The sequence below is a fragment of the Saccopteryx bilineata genome, chromosome 3, assembly GCF_036850765.1.
Source record: "Saccopteryx bilineata isolate mSacBil1 chromosome 3, mSacBil1_pri_phased_curated, whole genome shotgun sequence".
NCBI classification, from domain to species: domain Eukaryota; kingdom Metazoa; phylum Chordata; class Mammalia; order Chiroptera; family Emballonuridae; genus Saccopteryx; species Saccopteryx bilineata.
Window position 1 is genome coordinate 301,647,654 of NC_089492.1, and position 14,029 is coordinate 301,661,682.

Below are 14,029 nucleotides of genomic sequence, written 5' to 3' on the forward strand. Positions count from 1 at the left end.
AACTGTACTGTTGTCAAGTTTAAAGTGACATGAGTTGAGGTTAGAAATGCATGCACACAGAGATATATGTGGTAACATAATATTTACAAAAAAAAAGTAAGGGGGGTTTGAGCACAAGATTTTGGGTGTTGTCTAGTTGAGGGAGGGAAGTACTGGAACAGAATGGGGTACACCACAGACAGATTCTGTTTTTGTCAGTTTTCTAGTTTTCCTGCAGGGTGTTGATTTTGCCAGCGTTTTCATGTTTTGTTTTGTTTTTTTAATTTTTCCATTGATTTGAGAGAGAGAAGAAGGGAAGGAGAGAGAGAGAGAGAGAGAGAGAGAGAGAGAGAGAGAGAAGCATCAACTTGTTGTTCTACTTAGTTGTTCCATTTAGCTGTGCACTCGTTGATTGCTTTACATATATGCCCTGGGCTCTAACCTGTAACCTCAGTACTCTGGGATGACACTCTATCCATGAAGCCACTAGGCCAGGGCCCACAAGGGTTTTTATTTCTGTGTTGTTTGTTTAATTTTCTTTAAATTGGCTTTTGGACACTGACCAGCAAAGGGAGGGTAAATGTGTAACAGTTTCTGAAAAAAAAAAAAAATTACCTGATTTGTAGCATTTGCCTACTCCTGTGGTGTAAATGCTGACACCAAGGCTGATTTCGAGCTACCAAAGTTGCATCGTGAACGTGGGATTTTGGGAAGAGATGCCCCTAGTCAGGTGCTGGGAGCTGGTCTGCGCTGCCTGGTGCCAGCTCACCACTGGCACAGCACCGAATAAAGGGAAAATGGCATTAATCCAAAGGCCTAGGGATATAGAGGTATCTTAAAAAATATAAAGGTTAGGAAGGGAAAGGAAGAAGAACAGAGAAGGAGAAGGAAAAAGAGGGAAGGAAGAAGGGATTAATGGAGGGAGGGAGGGAGAGAGGAAGATGAAGAGGACAGAGGAGATAGATATTTAAATAGATAAATAAATCATGGATGAATGGATGGATGAACAGATAGATTAGTTAGACAGACAAATATATAGATGAAGATAAATGACACACAGGCAAATGATACTTAAATGATGCATAGATATTGATAGGTAAATACAAGATAGATAAAGGATAGATGAGTGGGAGACCATGATGTTGAAGTTTAATAGATAGATGTAGATAAATGATAAATAGACATAAATGAAAGAGTCACACAGGCCAGAAAGCTAGGTAGGTGATGAGAGAGAGAGAAGGGGGAGGAAAGTGAGGAGAGAGAGAGAGAGAAAGAGAGAGAGAGAGAGAGAGAAGTGAGTAAAGAGAGAATCTTAGTTGGCTGTGAATAAGAGAGTTTTAGACAAAACCCTCAAGAAATAATTCCTATATGTATCACACATGGCTATTCCATAGAATTCCAAGGTACATTCAGTAACTCATTGTCCTCCATGAAAGAAAATTATGGCTTTATAAGTGGTACCGAGTCCAAATTCTAGTTAGACTAATCATTTGATTTTGTGCGCTGTAAATGTGTTTCATATTTTACAAGAATAATGCTCTTATGTGTTTTGTTGGTAAAGAAGTACAGTGCACAATAATGAGATCTTGTATTTAAATAAAGAAAGTTTAAAAAAGAAATTAAGCTCTGATAAGAGTTGAGTATTTGGTAAGACCTGGTTGTGCCCATTTGGGAGACGGGGCTTGGGGGACAGACCCACTCATGTCAGGCACTATTAGGAGAGGGGGCTTCCTAATGCAGACTTGGGTTTCCGCAGAGAATGTCCAGGAAGTGGGCTCCTTTCCATCTTCAACCTGGGAAAGATCAGAGCCGCACGCGGAGTGGAAAGAAAATCACACATTGTATGTGTGGCTGCTGTTTAAAGTGCGGTGTGGGGCCCCGCACACCACATCCTGTGTGCTTCTCAGTTCTGTGTGGCTCCTGCTCTGGGTGCAACTCAGCATTTCATGCCCCCCACCCTGGCCGCCTGTGTGTCTCAGGGAGTCCAGAAAAGGCGGGGAGGAGAGGGTGGTGGTGGAAAATCCTGAAGACGTGGTCTTCCACAGCGCAGGGTGCACGTGAGAGCCCGTGGGAAGCGGAGCTCACTCACCCCCAGGTCCAGGCCACGCTGCCCAGGCTCGCAGCCCAGACCATGCAAACTTCCCGGAGCCTGGGCGTCAGGTGAAGGGGCAGCAGTGGTCATGAGGTCTCCCCTCCAGGTTCCATTATGACCAGAGGATCTGGATGCAGGCGGGTGAGTACCCCCCCCCCGCCCCCGTCCCCAGGTGGTTTCCGAGCTGGACACCACAGTTCTCCCAGCAGCAGGAGTCAAGTGCCGGGACTGGGCTAGTTTGAATTACATGGGAGAGGCTCTGCATTTGAGTCTCCTGGAAACACCAGGAAACAGAGACCCCGGGGCATTCTGGGACCAGACTCTGTCCTGGAGACCCCCAGTGGACACTCCCATTTGGCTGAGCCAATCTGGGTCGCTCAGGAACAGGGGTCTTTGAGGTCTGAGCAGCTACTATGTGTATGAGGCCAGACCCAGGGCTGTGGCATGTATTCTGGATCAGGATCCAGCCGGAGAACCCCGTCTGTCCATTGGGATCTTTACCCGCCACAGTCTCAGGAGGAGGACTGCTCAGCACGAGTGCCCATGCGGGAGTATTCTTGGAACATTCCAAGTATTCTGATGCAAACTCGTCTTTTTAAAAACTTGTGATATAATTGACATAAGGCATGTATAAACTTAAGGTGTACAACGTGTTGATTGGCTGCATTTATATATACAGCAATGTTGTTGCCTTTGTATTATAGCAGTGAGGTGCGTGGATACCTTCCTCACCACTGGTCCTGCCCTTCCTCCCAACAGCCACGTGGTTGCCCCAGTGTAGACCCAAGCCTAACACCAACACATACAGTTTCTTTCCTGGTTGTTCAATATGTTTAGGATTTTGCATTAGCTGGTGGTCACCCTACCTTTTCCTGTTTCCAAAGCCCCTGGGGCAGATGGGAAGAGGGCTTGTGTGAGCAGGATATTACCAATGCACTCAGTACCTTTTTGGGAAGTTAACATATAGCACAATACTGAATGCTTGGAGGGAGATTTTAGAATCCCCATTTTAAATATGAGGACATGTCAGTTAAAAGTGGTGTAACGCCCTGCCCAAGAACAGAGGGTTCGTTTGTGGAGTTGAAACCGACATTGACGTCAGTTGGTTGCACAAATCCACGCTCTGCTTGGTCCTGCAGATTAAACTGCAGTCCACATCAGGGGGTTTGTTCAGATGAGTTCATCATCATACGAATATGGGGCAAAGAAATATTTTAGGAAGCCAAAGCCCTCCCTGCCTCAGTAATGGGAAATGGGGGAAGGACTGGAGAGCCCTTCCCCTTGGGGAAAGGATGTTGATGTGGCAACCCTGAGACGGGCCACAGACCAGCACATTCTGTGCCCTGTGCCAGCTGCAGTCCTTCCACCCACCGGCTCCAGGACAGCGCAGGCGGAGGGACTGGCCATGTCTCCCCGTCCCACCACCCTCCTGGGCCTCGGTGAGTCCTGGAATGGAGGAACAGCATCCCAAGGACAGAGGGGTGGTTGCTTGCGGAGGTGTCTGCATCCCCTACTCAGTTCTGACTCCAGCCGGGTGACTGTGGGACCCTGGGCAAGTAACATGGTCCATTCTGGGGGGTCGGTCATTCCCTTCAGCTCTGACCTAAGTTTGTCCATGGAAAGTTCTGTCCTAGGTGCAGGGACCTGGTAAGGGGACAGGTTCAGCCTGAGCGCCTGATTGGAAGAGGGTGTGGGGGACTTGTCATGAAATCAGAGCAAGAAGAAGGGTTGTGTCAGCGGTAACGCGGAGGAGGGTGGTTTGGAAATTCTCAGAGGCTGAGCCCACTGCTGCCATCAGGGCCCTGAGTGCAGCCCTGGAGGACACGGGGCACTGGGAGCTTTTCTCACGAGACCTTCTCTTTCAGTGCTCTGTCTGGGCCATACGATCCATATGCAGGAAGGTGAGTCTGACTTTTTAAATTTAGGTTTTCTTTTCTTTCTTTTTATTTTTAGGTGAGAGGAAGGGAGATAGTAAGGCAGACTCTTGCATGTGCCCTGACTGGGATCCACCTGGCAACCCTGTCTGGGGCTGATGCTTGACTACTGAGCTATTTTTAGCAACTGAAGCTGATGTGCTCCAACAGCATCATCCTCGATGCCTGGAGTCTTGCTCCAACCAATCAAGCCACTGGCTGTGGGAGACAAAGATGGGGAGAGAAAGGGGAGAGGAAGGGGGGAGAATCAGATGGTTGCCTCCCCTGTGTGCCCTGACCAGGAATCAAACTCAGGACATCCATATGCCAGGTGAGCATTCTATCCACTGAGCAACTGGCCAGGTCCTGAATTTGGTTTCTCATATACGTTTTATTTTCAGGGAAAATATTATTTTCCTTAGCGTTCTCTCACGGTTTATCTTCAGCTAGAAAGAGTCCCACGCCTCTTTTTGTGTCGGGACCTGTCTGCACTCATGCTGTCTGTCTCACTCACCATCAGAATCCTGGCCTTTCTATCACTAACACTGTTGTAAAGTACAGTTCTGCTGGGTTTACATAGAGACACCAAGTCCAAATGAATTTTTAAGGAGTTTTATAAAAAGGAGCAGCTTTATTAATAAGCCAGCTGTGTATGATAAACACGGGGTATAGCTGACCCAAATCGTGCAGTCCCCAATATAACTCTGAGGCAGGTTATATACACTTGATCACACACAAGTTGGTGGGAAAAGGAGAAGGAGGGGAAGATGACACAATCATTAACAAGCTTATAACATCTGTCTATAGGATCTATAAAAAACAGTCCTACATATTAAAACTTATAAGGTAACACAATAACAAAAAATGTTGTTTTACATATTAAAAGACATTCCCAAATCTTTTAGTGTTTATCTGCCATCCCTTTGTTTTAGAGGTATATACATCAATCACATAATTTCAGGATGGGGGGAGGCTTACATAATGTCAGGGGATAAACGTTTGTAAATCGCCCATTAAAGAAAGGAGAGGGAGAGGAAAGGGCTTGCTTAATCTTTCTTCCCTTCCCCCGCCCCTGGCTAGCTATTTACCTTTTCCCTCACAGGTGTGGGGAAAGGGAAGGAGTTCAAGTTTCCTTTCTCCTCTCCATTTACAATACAATGCTATTGGTCATCCTGACCTGGTGTAAATCACACACAAGTATAAAAAATCATATTTACAAAATCTTGTGTATGCTTAGCCCAAATTATAAAATGCCCTTTAAGCTTCGTAGTAAAAGGGGGCTTCCTACACAGTATGTCTCTGCAAGCCGGAAACTCCCACATTCCTCTCCCCTCACTCTCCACAGAAAGAAGAGGGCAAGAAACCTGACTTTTCCTCCTAAAATATTAATCTTAATTTTTGCAATTCTTTAGTACCTTACCACAACACAAACCATTTCCCCTCGACCCTGACCTCCTGGGCTGGTGTCTCCTGTCGCTGGGCTCGGCTAACTCACACTTGGCCATCTGGTCTCAGCTCAGAGCTTCTCCCCTCTGATCCCAGATGAGGTCAGCTCAGCCTCTGTCTGTCCTGTGCCCCTACTCACCCCAGGGTGCGTGTCACAGTGTGTGGCTGTGGGTTTACACATTTCCCTCGTCAGCCCTGTGCTCCCTCTGCACCTGCAGCCCAGGAAGGGGGGACCCTGTGTGAGTGTCTCATGTGTGTGGAGCCAATGGCACAGGGAGGACGTCTGCACACGGACAGAAAGGAGCTAAGATACAGATGAAGAGTGAGTGGATGAGTGACCGAACGCGTGAGTGGTGACCCTGGGCCAGCGCCGGCCTCTGTTGGGGACAGTGTGACTGGAACACCTTCCTTCTGATTCAGGACACAAACCTGCTCTCCCCCTCGCCCAGCCTAGTGAGACACATGGGGGTTCAGAAGCCTCAGGGACAAGGAAACGGAACTAGGTTGAGGGGAAGGTAGAAAATGCAGAGGGACCAGACATGAGGGCTCCACAGAGGATGTGCCCTGGAATCGGGGGTCCTCACCCACTGGGTCTGTGAGCAGGGCTGGAGCTCCAGCACAGCCCCCTGGACTTCCAGTGGAGCCTGCAGCCCCCATGAGTCCCCCATCCTCTCCCTCAGCTGCCCCTCTGACCCGGCCCAGATCACTGCCCCCCTCTCAGAGCCCTGCCTCCTGTCCCCATGGATAACCTGCTCATCCTCATCCTCTGCCTCCCTCCCAGCCCTCTCTGTGCCCTAGACATGGCCATGGACAGAGACACATGCCTGGGGACTCAGCCTGCCTGAGACCTCCCGTGTCACCCTGAGAAAAGCCCAAGATGTGACCATGACTGAGCATCCTTGTATCAGTGCAGAAATCCCTGAGCAGTGATGAGAATTCAGGCACCTAAAGTGGGTGTGGGGTGGTCTTTGTGGGAGAGGGAGGTGGAAATGTTCTCAGACTGGGTTGTGGTGATGGCTGCACAGCTCTGTCAGTTGCTAAAGACAGTGGCGTGCGCACTTAAACCAGGGGACTGTGAGGTGTGTGATGTCCTCACAGTGGACCCTGAGACCCTGCTCTGCTTCCTCCCAGGGGCCCCACCCACACCCTCCATCAGGGCCGATCCAAGGTCTGTGATTCCCCGGGGACAGCCTGTGACCATCGTGTGCCAGGGCCCCGCTGGGGTTGACAAATTCCGCCTGGAAAAGAAGGAGAATGTATCAGATTATAAGGATCAAGGCAACATATCTCAACTTGAGTCACAGAAGACAGAGGCCAGATTCTGCATCCCCGCCGTGACTGAGGACACTGCTGGGCCTTATCGCTGCCTCTATCATTTACGTAAAACAGGCAACTGGTCTCTGCACAGTGAGCCCCTGGAGCTGAAGGTGACAGGTGAGGACGTGTCCACTCTGCCCTCAGGTTTGTCGCAGGTCCCTGCACCCTGTCCCCAGCTGCGTCTCTGTCCTCAGGCTCCCTCTCCTGCTGACCCCCCACCCCATGCCCCTCTGCCCTCTGCATGGGTGATCCTCAGCCTTCACACCTGGCTCAGGACCCTAAAGTCCTGGTCCCCTCTGGACCCCGGGGTGACATGGATACTCAGCCCAGCCTCAGAGTGGGCATAGAGCTGTCCCTGGTGGGCCGGGTGGGGTGTGGGCTTCCAGAGACCAGGTGGGGAGAGACCACCTTCAAGGGGACATGTGTCCTTACCTTTGTGATGGTGTTAAACCTTCCTCTCCATGGACCAGACTCTGTGGGACAATGTGTCTCCTGTGTATGCTCGATCCTTTTGGCCGAGTCATGTGTTCTGAGGCTTTCCTACCCAGGGCTGGACCACGCTTTTAAGGCGTTGGAGGATGAAGCTGCCCTTCCCCTGTGTGTGTTCAGCCCCTGAGATTCCTGAACTCGGGGTCAACTGGGGACGGGCACACTAGGACCCCTCCCCATGTCCTCTGGGGCCTCTGAGGAGTTGCCTGCTGCTCTCTGAGGCCATGGTGGTGGAAGGAGAGAGGAGCTAACATCCCCCCACCAGAAGAAGGGAGCAGGGCTCTCCTTGTGTTCCCCCCCTCCCATTTCTCAGGTATCTCAGGAATGCCATCTGGGGCTGAGTGATGGCAGTTGTGGCTTGTGGGTGGATGCTCAGGGTGAAAAGGGCCCATTCTTAGTGGGACACCCTAGACAGCCCCCACAGGGCATCAGCCTTCTTCTGCCCTGTTCACAGGAGCCCCCGGAGTCACCAGGTCCGCCCCCATCACACACACAAAGCCTGTCTCCTCAGCTAGTGAGTAGAGACCTTAGCCTGGAGAGGTTTGGGGACCTCTGTGCTGAGGACTGAGCTCCCAGGTTCAGCCCTCTGTCCTGGGCTGGATCAGAGACTGAAGACCACAGCAGGGGGCTGCCACTCACAGAGCATCCCTAATATTCATGACTGTGACATCACTGGCCTGACTCACTAACTGCCAGGCTCTGTGAAAGCATTTCATGCTGCATCAGCTTGTGAGGGGGTGCTCCCCTCACCTCTAAGAGACCAGCTTTTGTAAACTATGGAAACAGAGCTAAAGTTTCTTCCCTAAGGACACAAGGTTATTGAAGAAGCAGAACTAGCCCAAGGTGGCCAGAACCCTCACTTCAGTTTATCCACCGCTCTGCACCGCCCCCTTGTGGGCAGGGCCCTACATTACATGCTAGAGGGACAAGGGGTGAAAAGGACAGAGAGAGATAGATAGCTCAGCTTCAGATCTCGGACCTAGGGGAGAAGGGACCTCATGTTGTTCATACCTGGACAGCGACTGAGCCCCCTAGAGGAGGAGAGAGCCCTCTGCAAGGGTCCTGAACACAGCGCTGTTGAGGGGACACAGGAAAGAGGTCACCACACAGGGCACGGGCTTAAATCCGTTCCTGCGGGACAGGAACAGCAGACAAGCTCTTATTACCATTGAGCAGATATTCTTGTTGCCTTGTCTGCAGCAGCGCCCACCTGCTGTGGCTTGATGCACACGGGGAAGGAGTAGAAATGGCCCCTGTCCTCCCAACTCTAATGAGGAGAATTGAAATGATCAAAAAATGCATATATGTCTATACATGCAAATATATGTAATTTACAGTGTAAAGTTTCAGGCCTATAGTTTATGTTAGTGTATATGTTTTTTCTGCACATTCAATATGTAAATAATACAATTAATATAATAATTACATTACTATATCATTACAAATGAATATAGAGTATGTTATTATCATGACATTATATATCATGTATTACTAAGATTGATACATTCAAATGTAAACAAAATTTTGCACTATATTTTACATAAAATGTATAATATAGTATACGTAACTTATATAGTATGCTCTTTTAAATTTCTATTTTAAACTTTTACATGATTTAAAGTATACATATGTTATTACATATTTTAAATATAAAATTACATTTACTATAATTACATTATAATCATATAATTTATTGCAAATGTATAAATATGTTATTCATATTACATGTTATTAATATTGCATATATATAATTTTAAATTATGGCAAATGTCCTAGAGGGGAGCACAGACAGCTGTGTGTAGAAACACAGGTGGGGTCCTGGATCATGGATCAGCAACAGGTGTGTAGGGGAGGAGCTCTGGACGGTGAGGTTTCCTGCTTTCTTAAGGAATAATGAGGATTCAGCCTCTGAGAAGGGCGGGGGCGCTGTTACAGAAGAGGGAACACAGGGATCGCCGTCTTGGATGAGGAAGAGCCCCTGGGCCTCAGCATGACCGCCTGTGAAATGAGCAGTAATGCTCATGCGCAGTAAAGGTAAATGGTAAAGACCATGATGGACGTACAGCGCATGCGTCAAGGTCAGATAGTGGCTGGTGCTCCATCAACTTGCCCGCCAACAACAGGTTTGCAGGCAACATGAGGACGTGGGGGCTTGGCGTCCTCCCTCCAGCAGGGCCATTCCAATCCCTCGGGGGCTGTGTGAGAAACCAGCAATGAGGGATAAGATGCCTGCGCTTGGGTGGGGACCCAAAAGGAGGCCAGCACTCCCTGTTCTCCGGTGTCTGTCTCCACAAGAGGCATCAGGGAGGGCAGCGCTGCCCCCACAACCTCCTGCAGGAAGGAAATGGGGTGCATCTGCTCCACTCGGTGAGCAGGTCTTGACCACGTGGTCGCTGAGCCCTTGCAGGGTGGGCAGGGCAGCTGAGGATCTGACTTTTAAATTTATTTAACTTCAACATCAATGGATACAGTAACACGTGGTTACCAATTTGATCAGGACAGATGTAGGTTACTTCCACCGACACAGAATGATCTAGGGGAGCCTGTAAGGGCCCCGGAGTGAGGGAGACCCCTGTGCGGGGACTGGGAGACTCAGCCTCCTCTGTCCAGCTCCGGCCTTTGATGCATGTCCTCCTGATTTCTCATCCTAGGAATCACACAGACATGTTTTCAGAGAAGTAACAATGGTGATGAGTGATGGGGACACAGGGCCTGGACCTGGGGCATGCCTCTTGGGGAAGGGAAGAATCGTGGGCTTCTGTGTTGGTCAGTCAACGTCTCGTAGACGGAGGACATCAGCACTCAGGACTCTGGTGCTGTGAAATGGGGATAGTGGTTCCCGTGCTGCAGGAAGACTAGTAACATAACAGGTTACATATCAGTGTGAACATGACAACACCCAGAGTATGCATAGTATGCAGTAGGTGCTCCATAGATGCACGCTGCCAATACTGTGGTTCCCTGCTCCCTGCTCCCCAGGCCTGGAGACAGTGTATGTCTACATTATCGTTGGGGTCTCAGTGGCCTGCCTCCTTTGTCTCCTCCTCCTGGTCCTCCTCTTAGTCCGTCGTCAGCATCAGAAAAAACACGGTAGGTCTCAGGGTCAGGGTGGGGTGACAGGGAAGGCTGTTTTGGGTGCTGGGAGAATGGCATCTGTCCTAATTCACACCATGACTGTTCTCAGGGTTCCCCCACAGTAAGGGCGAGGAACAGAGGCCCCAGGAGAGGTGAGTCCCCACCCAGTGAATGACCTGTGGACCCCCTCCCAGTTCTCAGCCTCCAGGTGTCTCCCCACCCCAACGTCCATGCTCACTTGTTCTTTGTCCTCAGGCTCAGCCCAGTTGTTGACATCACAGAGAGCACACCAGGTGAGGGGACAGAGGGAGGGAACAGCCTGGGATAGGGGAAACGGGCCCTTTAGGAAGCAGTGGGGTGGGGATAGTTTGGGAACATTATAGGGTATTCTAGATGGGGTGAGACATAATCTGAACCTGTGAGTAACAGGCAGATTTGCCTTCCAAGGTCCACCCCAAAGAACTGACCACTGTTCTCTCCCCCCAGATGTGGCCACAGGTGATGAACTTCCAGAGAAAAACAAGGAGACACACAGCCCAGTAAGTCCTTGTATTAGTCACCAACTGCTGTGTAACAAAGTACCCCACCTTTAACAGCTTTAAAATATTATCTGTTTCTTGGGTCAAGAATTTGGAAGCAGATTAGCTGGTGGTTGTGGCTCACAGCATCTTCTGAGGTTGCTGTCATGATGACCAGGGTTGCATTCATCGGAAGGCTGGGCTGGGGCTGCAAGACCCCCTTACAGGATGGCGCTCCAGAGGACAGTGTGCAGGGGCCTCAGCTCTTCCTCATGTGGGCTTCTCCATGGCTGCTGCCTCCTTCAGAGGGCGGGGTCCCAGAGAGGGAAGGGCAGAAGCTACAATGTCTTTTGTGTACTCTCCATGGATGTGACATAACCTTACATTCCATATTCTACTGGTCACACAGACCAACCCTCATTCCATGTCGGAGGGGACTACACAATGGAGACTGGGGAGGTGGGATCACAGGGGCCACATGGAAACTGGCTGCCACAGTCTTTCCTTCCCACAGCCCCTCCTCGCACTGTCCACCACTCTAACTTACCCTGAGTCTCTCCCTCAGAGCCCTGCTGCAGGAGACGCCCAGGAGGTGACCTATGCCCAGCTGGACAAGCGGACCCTCACACTAGGCCCAGCCCAAGCCGTGTCCCCACAGTCCCCGGAGCCCACAGCTGATTCCAGCATGTACGCAGCCCTCGCCAGACGCTGACTTCGGGCCCACCTGGCCTCTGCACCTACAGACACAGGAAGTTAGTCTATTTGGAGGACTTCCCTATGGAATCACCCCTGTCCTGAAAGGCATCTAATCAATTCTCCTGGAAGTGAGAGCTGGAGTCTGGGGACCCTACTCAACAAGTAGGAGGGTCATTAACCAGGTGGCCCCCCCTACAGTCCACCAGCTCCTTGGAGACTGCTGTAACACTTGTTTCCAAAACCCACTGTAGGCACCTGGCTGTTTCCAGGGACCCAGCTACAGTGGCCCAGCAGTTTTTAGAGACCCAGCTGCACTTGCTGGGTTGTTGCCGGAGACCCAGCTACAATGCACAGTCACCCTGCTGATTCCATACATGTCCTGTCAATCCCAACTTCCCCAGAGACTGAAACATCTTAGCTGACTCTGAGGCTTTCCTAGCGCCAAGTTCTTGACCTTGAACCTGGACTCTATTGATGCAGCTGATAACTGAGGTCCCGTTTACTGGTTCCTGCTTCTCCTTGTTCATCAATAAATGTTTTCACAGACCCTACGATGGCAGCCCTGCGTGAGGAGCTGGGCACATGGGGACCATCCCTGTCTCTGCCTCCACAGATTATCAAATCTTAGCGAGGGGAGATAAAAAAAAAAGGCATTGGTGTTTTCTGATCTGAGTGGTTCTCAGGGATGAATGAGGAGACTTCTAAGGGGATGTCTGTTGGGATGAAGGTGCAGAGTGTACACGCTACCCATGCACACACATGCACAGGCCCATAGATGCACAAATGCACAAACATACACACACGTGCACATGGACACATGTGTGGACCAGGCAAAGGCTGTGATTGCACAGGATGGTTCCTCAGCTGAGAGCCCACTCCGAAGACATGGCTGTCATCCACACCCCAGGCTCATCCCAACTGGACGCCACACAGTGGTGTCCATTCTCTAAACACAGCGGGACCTGTCCAGCTCTCCAACATTGTCCTTGATCTGACCCTCGTCCCCTCACCTGGGTAATCCCTTCAAGTCTGAGACTGCGGGCTGTTCTTCCCAATAAGCCTGCACTGACTCCTGCCCTAAAGTGAGAGTATTGGCTTCCTGTCGCTGCTGTAACAGATGACATGTAGCTGCTTCAAACAACTCAATTTATTGTCTTACAGGTAAGGACGTCGATGCAGATCTTCCTGTTAGAGAGTTAGTGGTTGCTGGCTAGTTTGAGATCAAATTATTTAATAGTCACGTAACTGAAATAAGACCTCCAGTTTGAATAATAAGTATCACAAGAGGTTATCAAGTGGCTTGTTGAACAAGACACTATACTGTTGTCAGGTCCCGCCAACTGCAGGAAATAGGGCGGCGCCAGCTCTGAGGCTGTGTGGACCGAGGGGAGAACACAGCTGAGCATCACGTGGGCTCCGTCTCCGAAGCTGAGTCCATCGCTGGACAATAGAGCGAATTAAGGAGACATTATTTGGTGGGAGAGAAGCTGCACCAATTATTTCTCTCATCTTTCAAGCACATGGATCATTTTTTTTCTCCCCAACATGAGAAATAATTCAGAGCCTCCTGTGAGCTGCATTTCTCCTAAACCCCCACCAAGGTCTTCCTGACGCCCATCTGCATCCATCCCACGACTCACGTCTGCAGCGAGTCTGTGAGCACAGCGCTGTCTTGGATGTTTGCTTTGTCTGTAAACTGCTTCCTCTCACCCATAGAGATGTGTGACCACCTGGAGGTCAGGGACACTTCACAGTTGCTGTGTTTGTGCCCGCACAGGGGCGAGTCTCAGCAGAGGGTGTGTTTCCTTGTGAATTTTGGAGAGTTGATCTCACCTAGAAAGAGAAAGGCTTTCTGTGGACGGTGACTCTGACTACAGACCCTGGTTCCCTGTAGCTTGTGAGTGATGCCGTCCACTGTGGCCACAGCGCCCGGATCCAGAGGGTCACTTCCTGTATTCTTTCCCAGGGCGGAGCCCGTAGTCTGGACCTTCTGTTTCTTGGAGGCGATGGCTCAGCTGTGCTGGGAAACATGGGGGTCTGGGATGATGGGGTCAAGGCCAGGTATCTCAAAGCACAAGGGCCTTGGTGCCGGGGTGTGGGTGGTGGTGACACACACTGAGAGTCTGGGTCCTTTCTCCTTGCACAGCAGTGACCGCTGGGCTGCGTCTCCTCTCAGTTGAGTGTGAGTCTAGACAGATCCTCAGGTCTGTGCCCTTGGGGCGGCTGAGCCCCATCTGACCCAGGAGTATGTGAGAGCTGGCATTGCAGACCCCTCCTCCATCTCTCTCAGACCTCACCTGGCTGCCCTGGGACTGAGGAAGGCCCTTCCCGATGACCCCACCTCTGCAGGGAGACTGCCTGGTGCTGTGGCCTCAGCAGCTACTCTGAGGGCTGTGACCCTGAGAAGCCTCAGGTCTCTCCCTCCAGGGTCTGATTCTCTTATGTCTGCTCCTCATGGGGCTGCCCTCCCTTGTGACATCATAAAGATGTGACTCAGTGCTGTG

The 14,029-nt window shown here is 50.5% G+C and overlaps 2 protein-coding genes across 5 annotated transcripts in view; one reads left to right on the forward strand and one right to left on the reverse strand.

Moving 5' to 3' along the window:
- LOC136331981 (uncharacterized) overlaps positions 1-14,029 on the reverse strand; it is a 228,248-nt gene that overhangs the window by 93,061 nt on the left and 121,158 nt on the right. The gene's annotated exons all lie outside the window — the stretch shown is intronic.
- LOC136331973 (leukocyte-associated immunoglobulin-like receptor 1) lies at positions 1,950-12,076 on the forward strand. Of its 4 annotated transcripts, XM_066271168.1 has the most exons (10): positions 1,950-2,212; positions 3,424-3,510; positions 3,937-3,972; positions 6,562-6,864; positions 7,691-7,750; positions 10,216-10,326; positions 10,421-10,463; positions 10,567-10,604; positions 10,798-10,850; positions 11,395-12,076. In XM_066271168.1, the coding sequence occupies exons 1-10, from the start codon at positions 2,203-2,205 to the stop codon at positions 11,539-11,541; spliced, it is 888 nt and encodes a 295-aa protein (XP_066127265.1). In that variant the 5' UTR covers positions 1,950-2,202; the 3' UTR covers positions 11,542-12,076. The 4 variants fall into 4 exon arrangements, with proteins under 4 accessions (XP_066127265.1, XP_066127263.1, XP_066127264.1 ...); XM_066271166.1 differs by lacking the exon at positions 1,950-2,212 and having other exon boundaries at positions 3,269-3,510; XM_066271167.1 differs by lacking the exons at positions 1,950-2,212; positions 7,691-7,750 and having other exon boundaries at positions 3,269-3,510.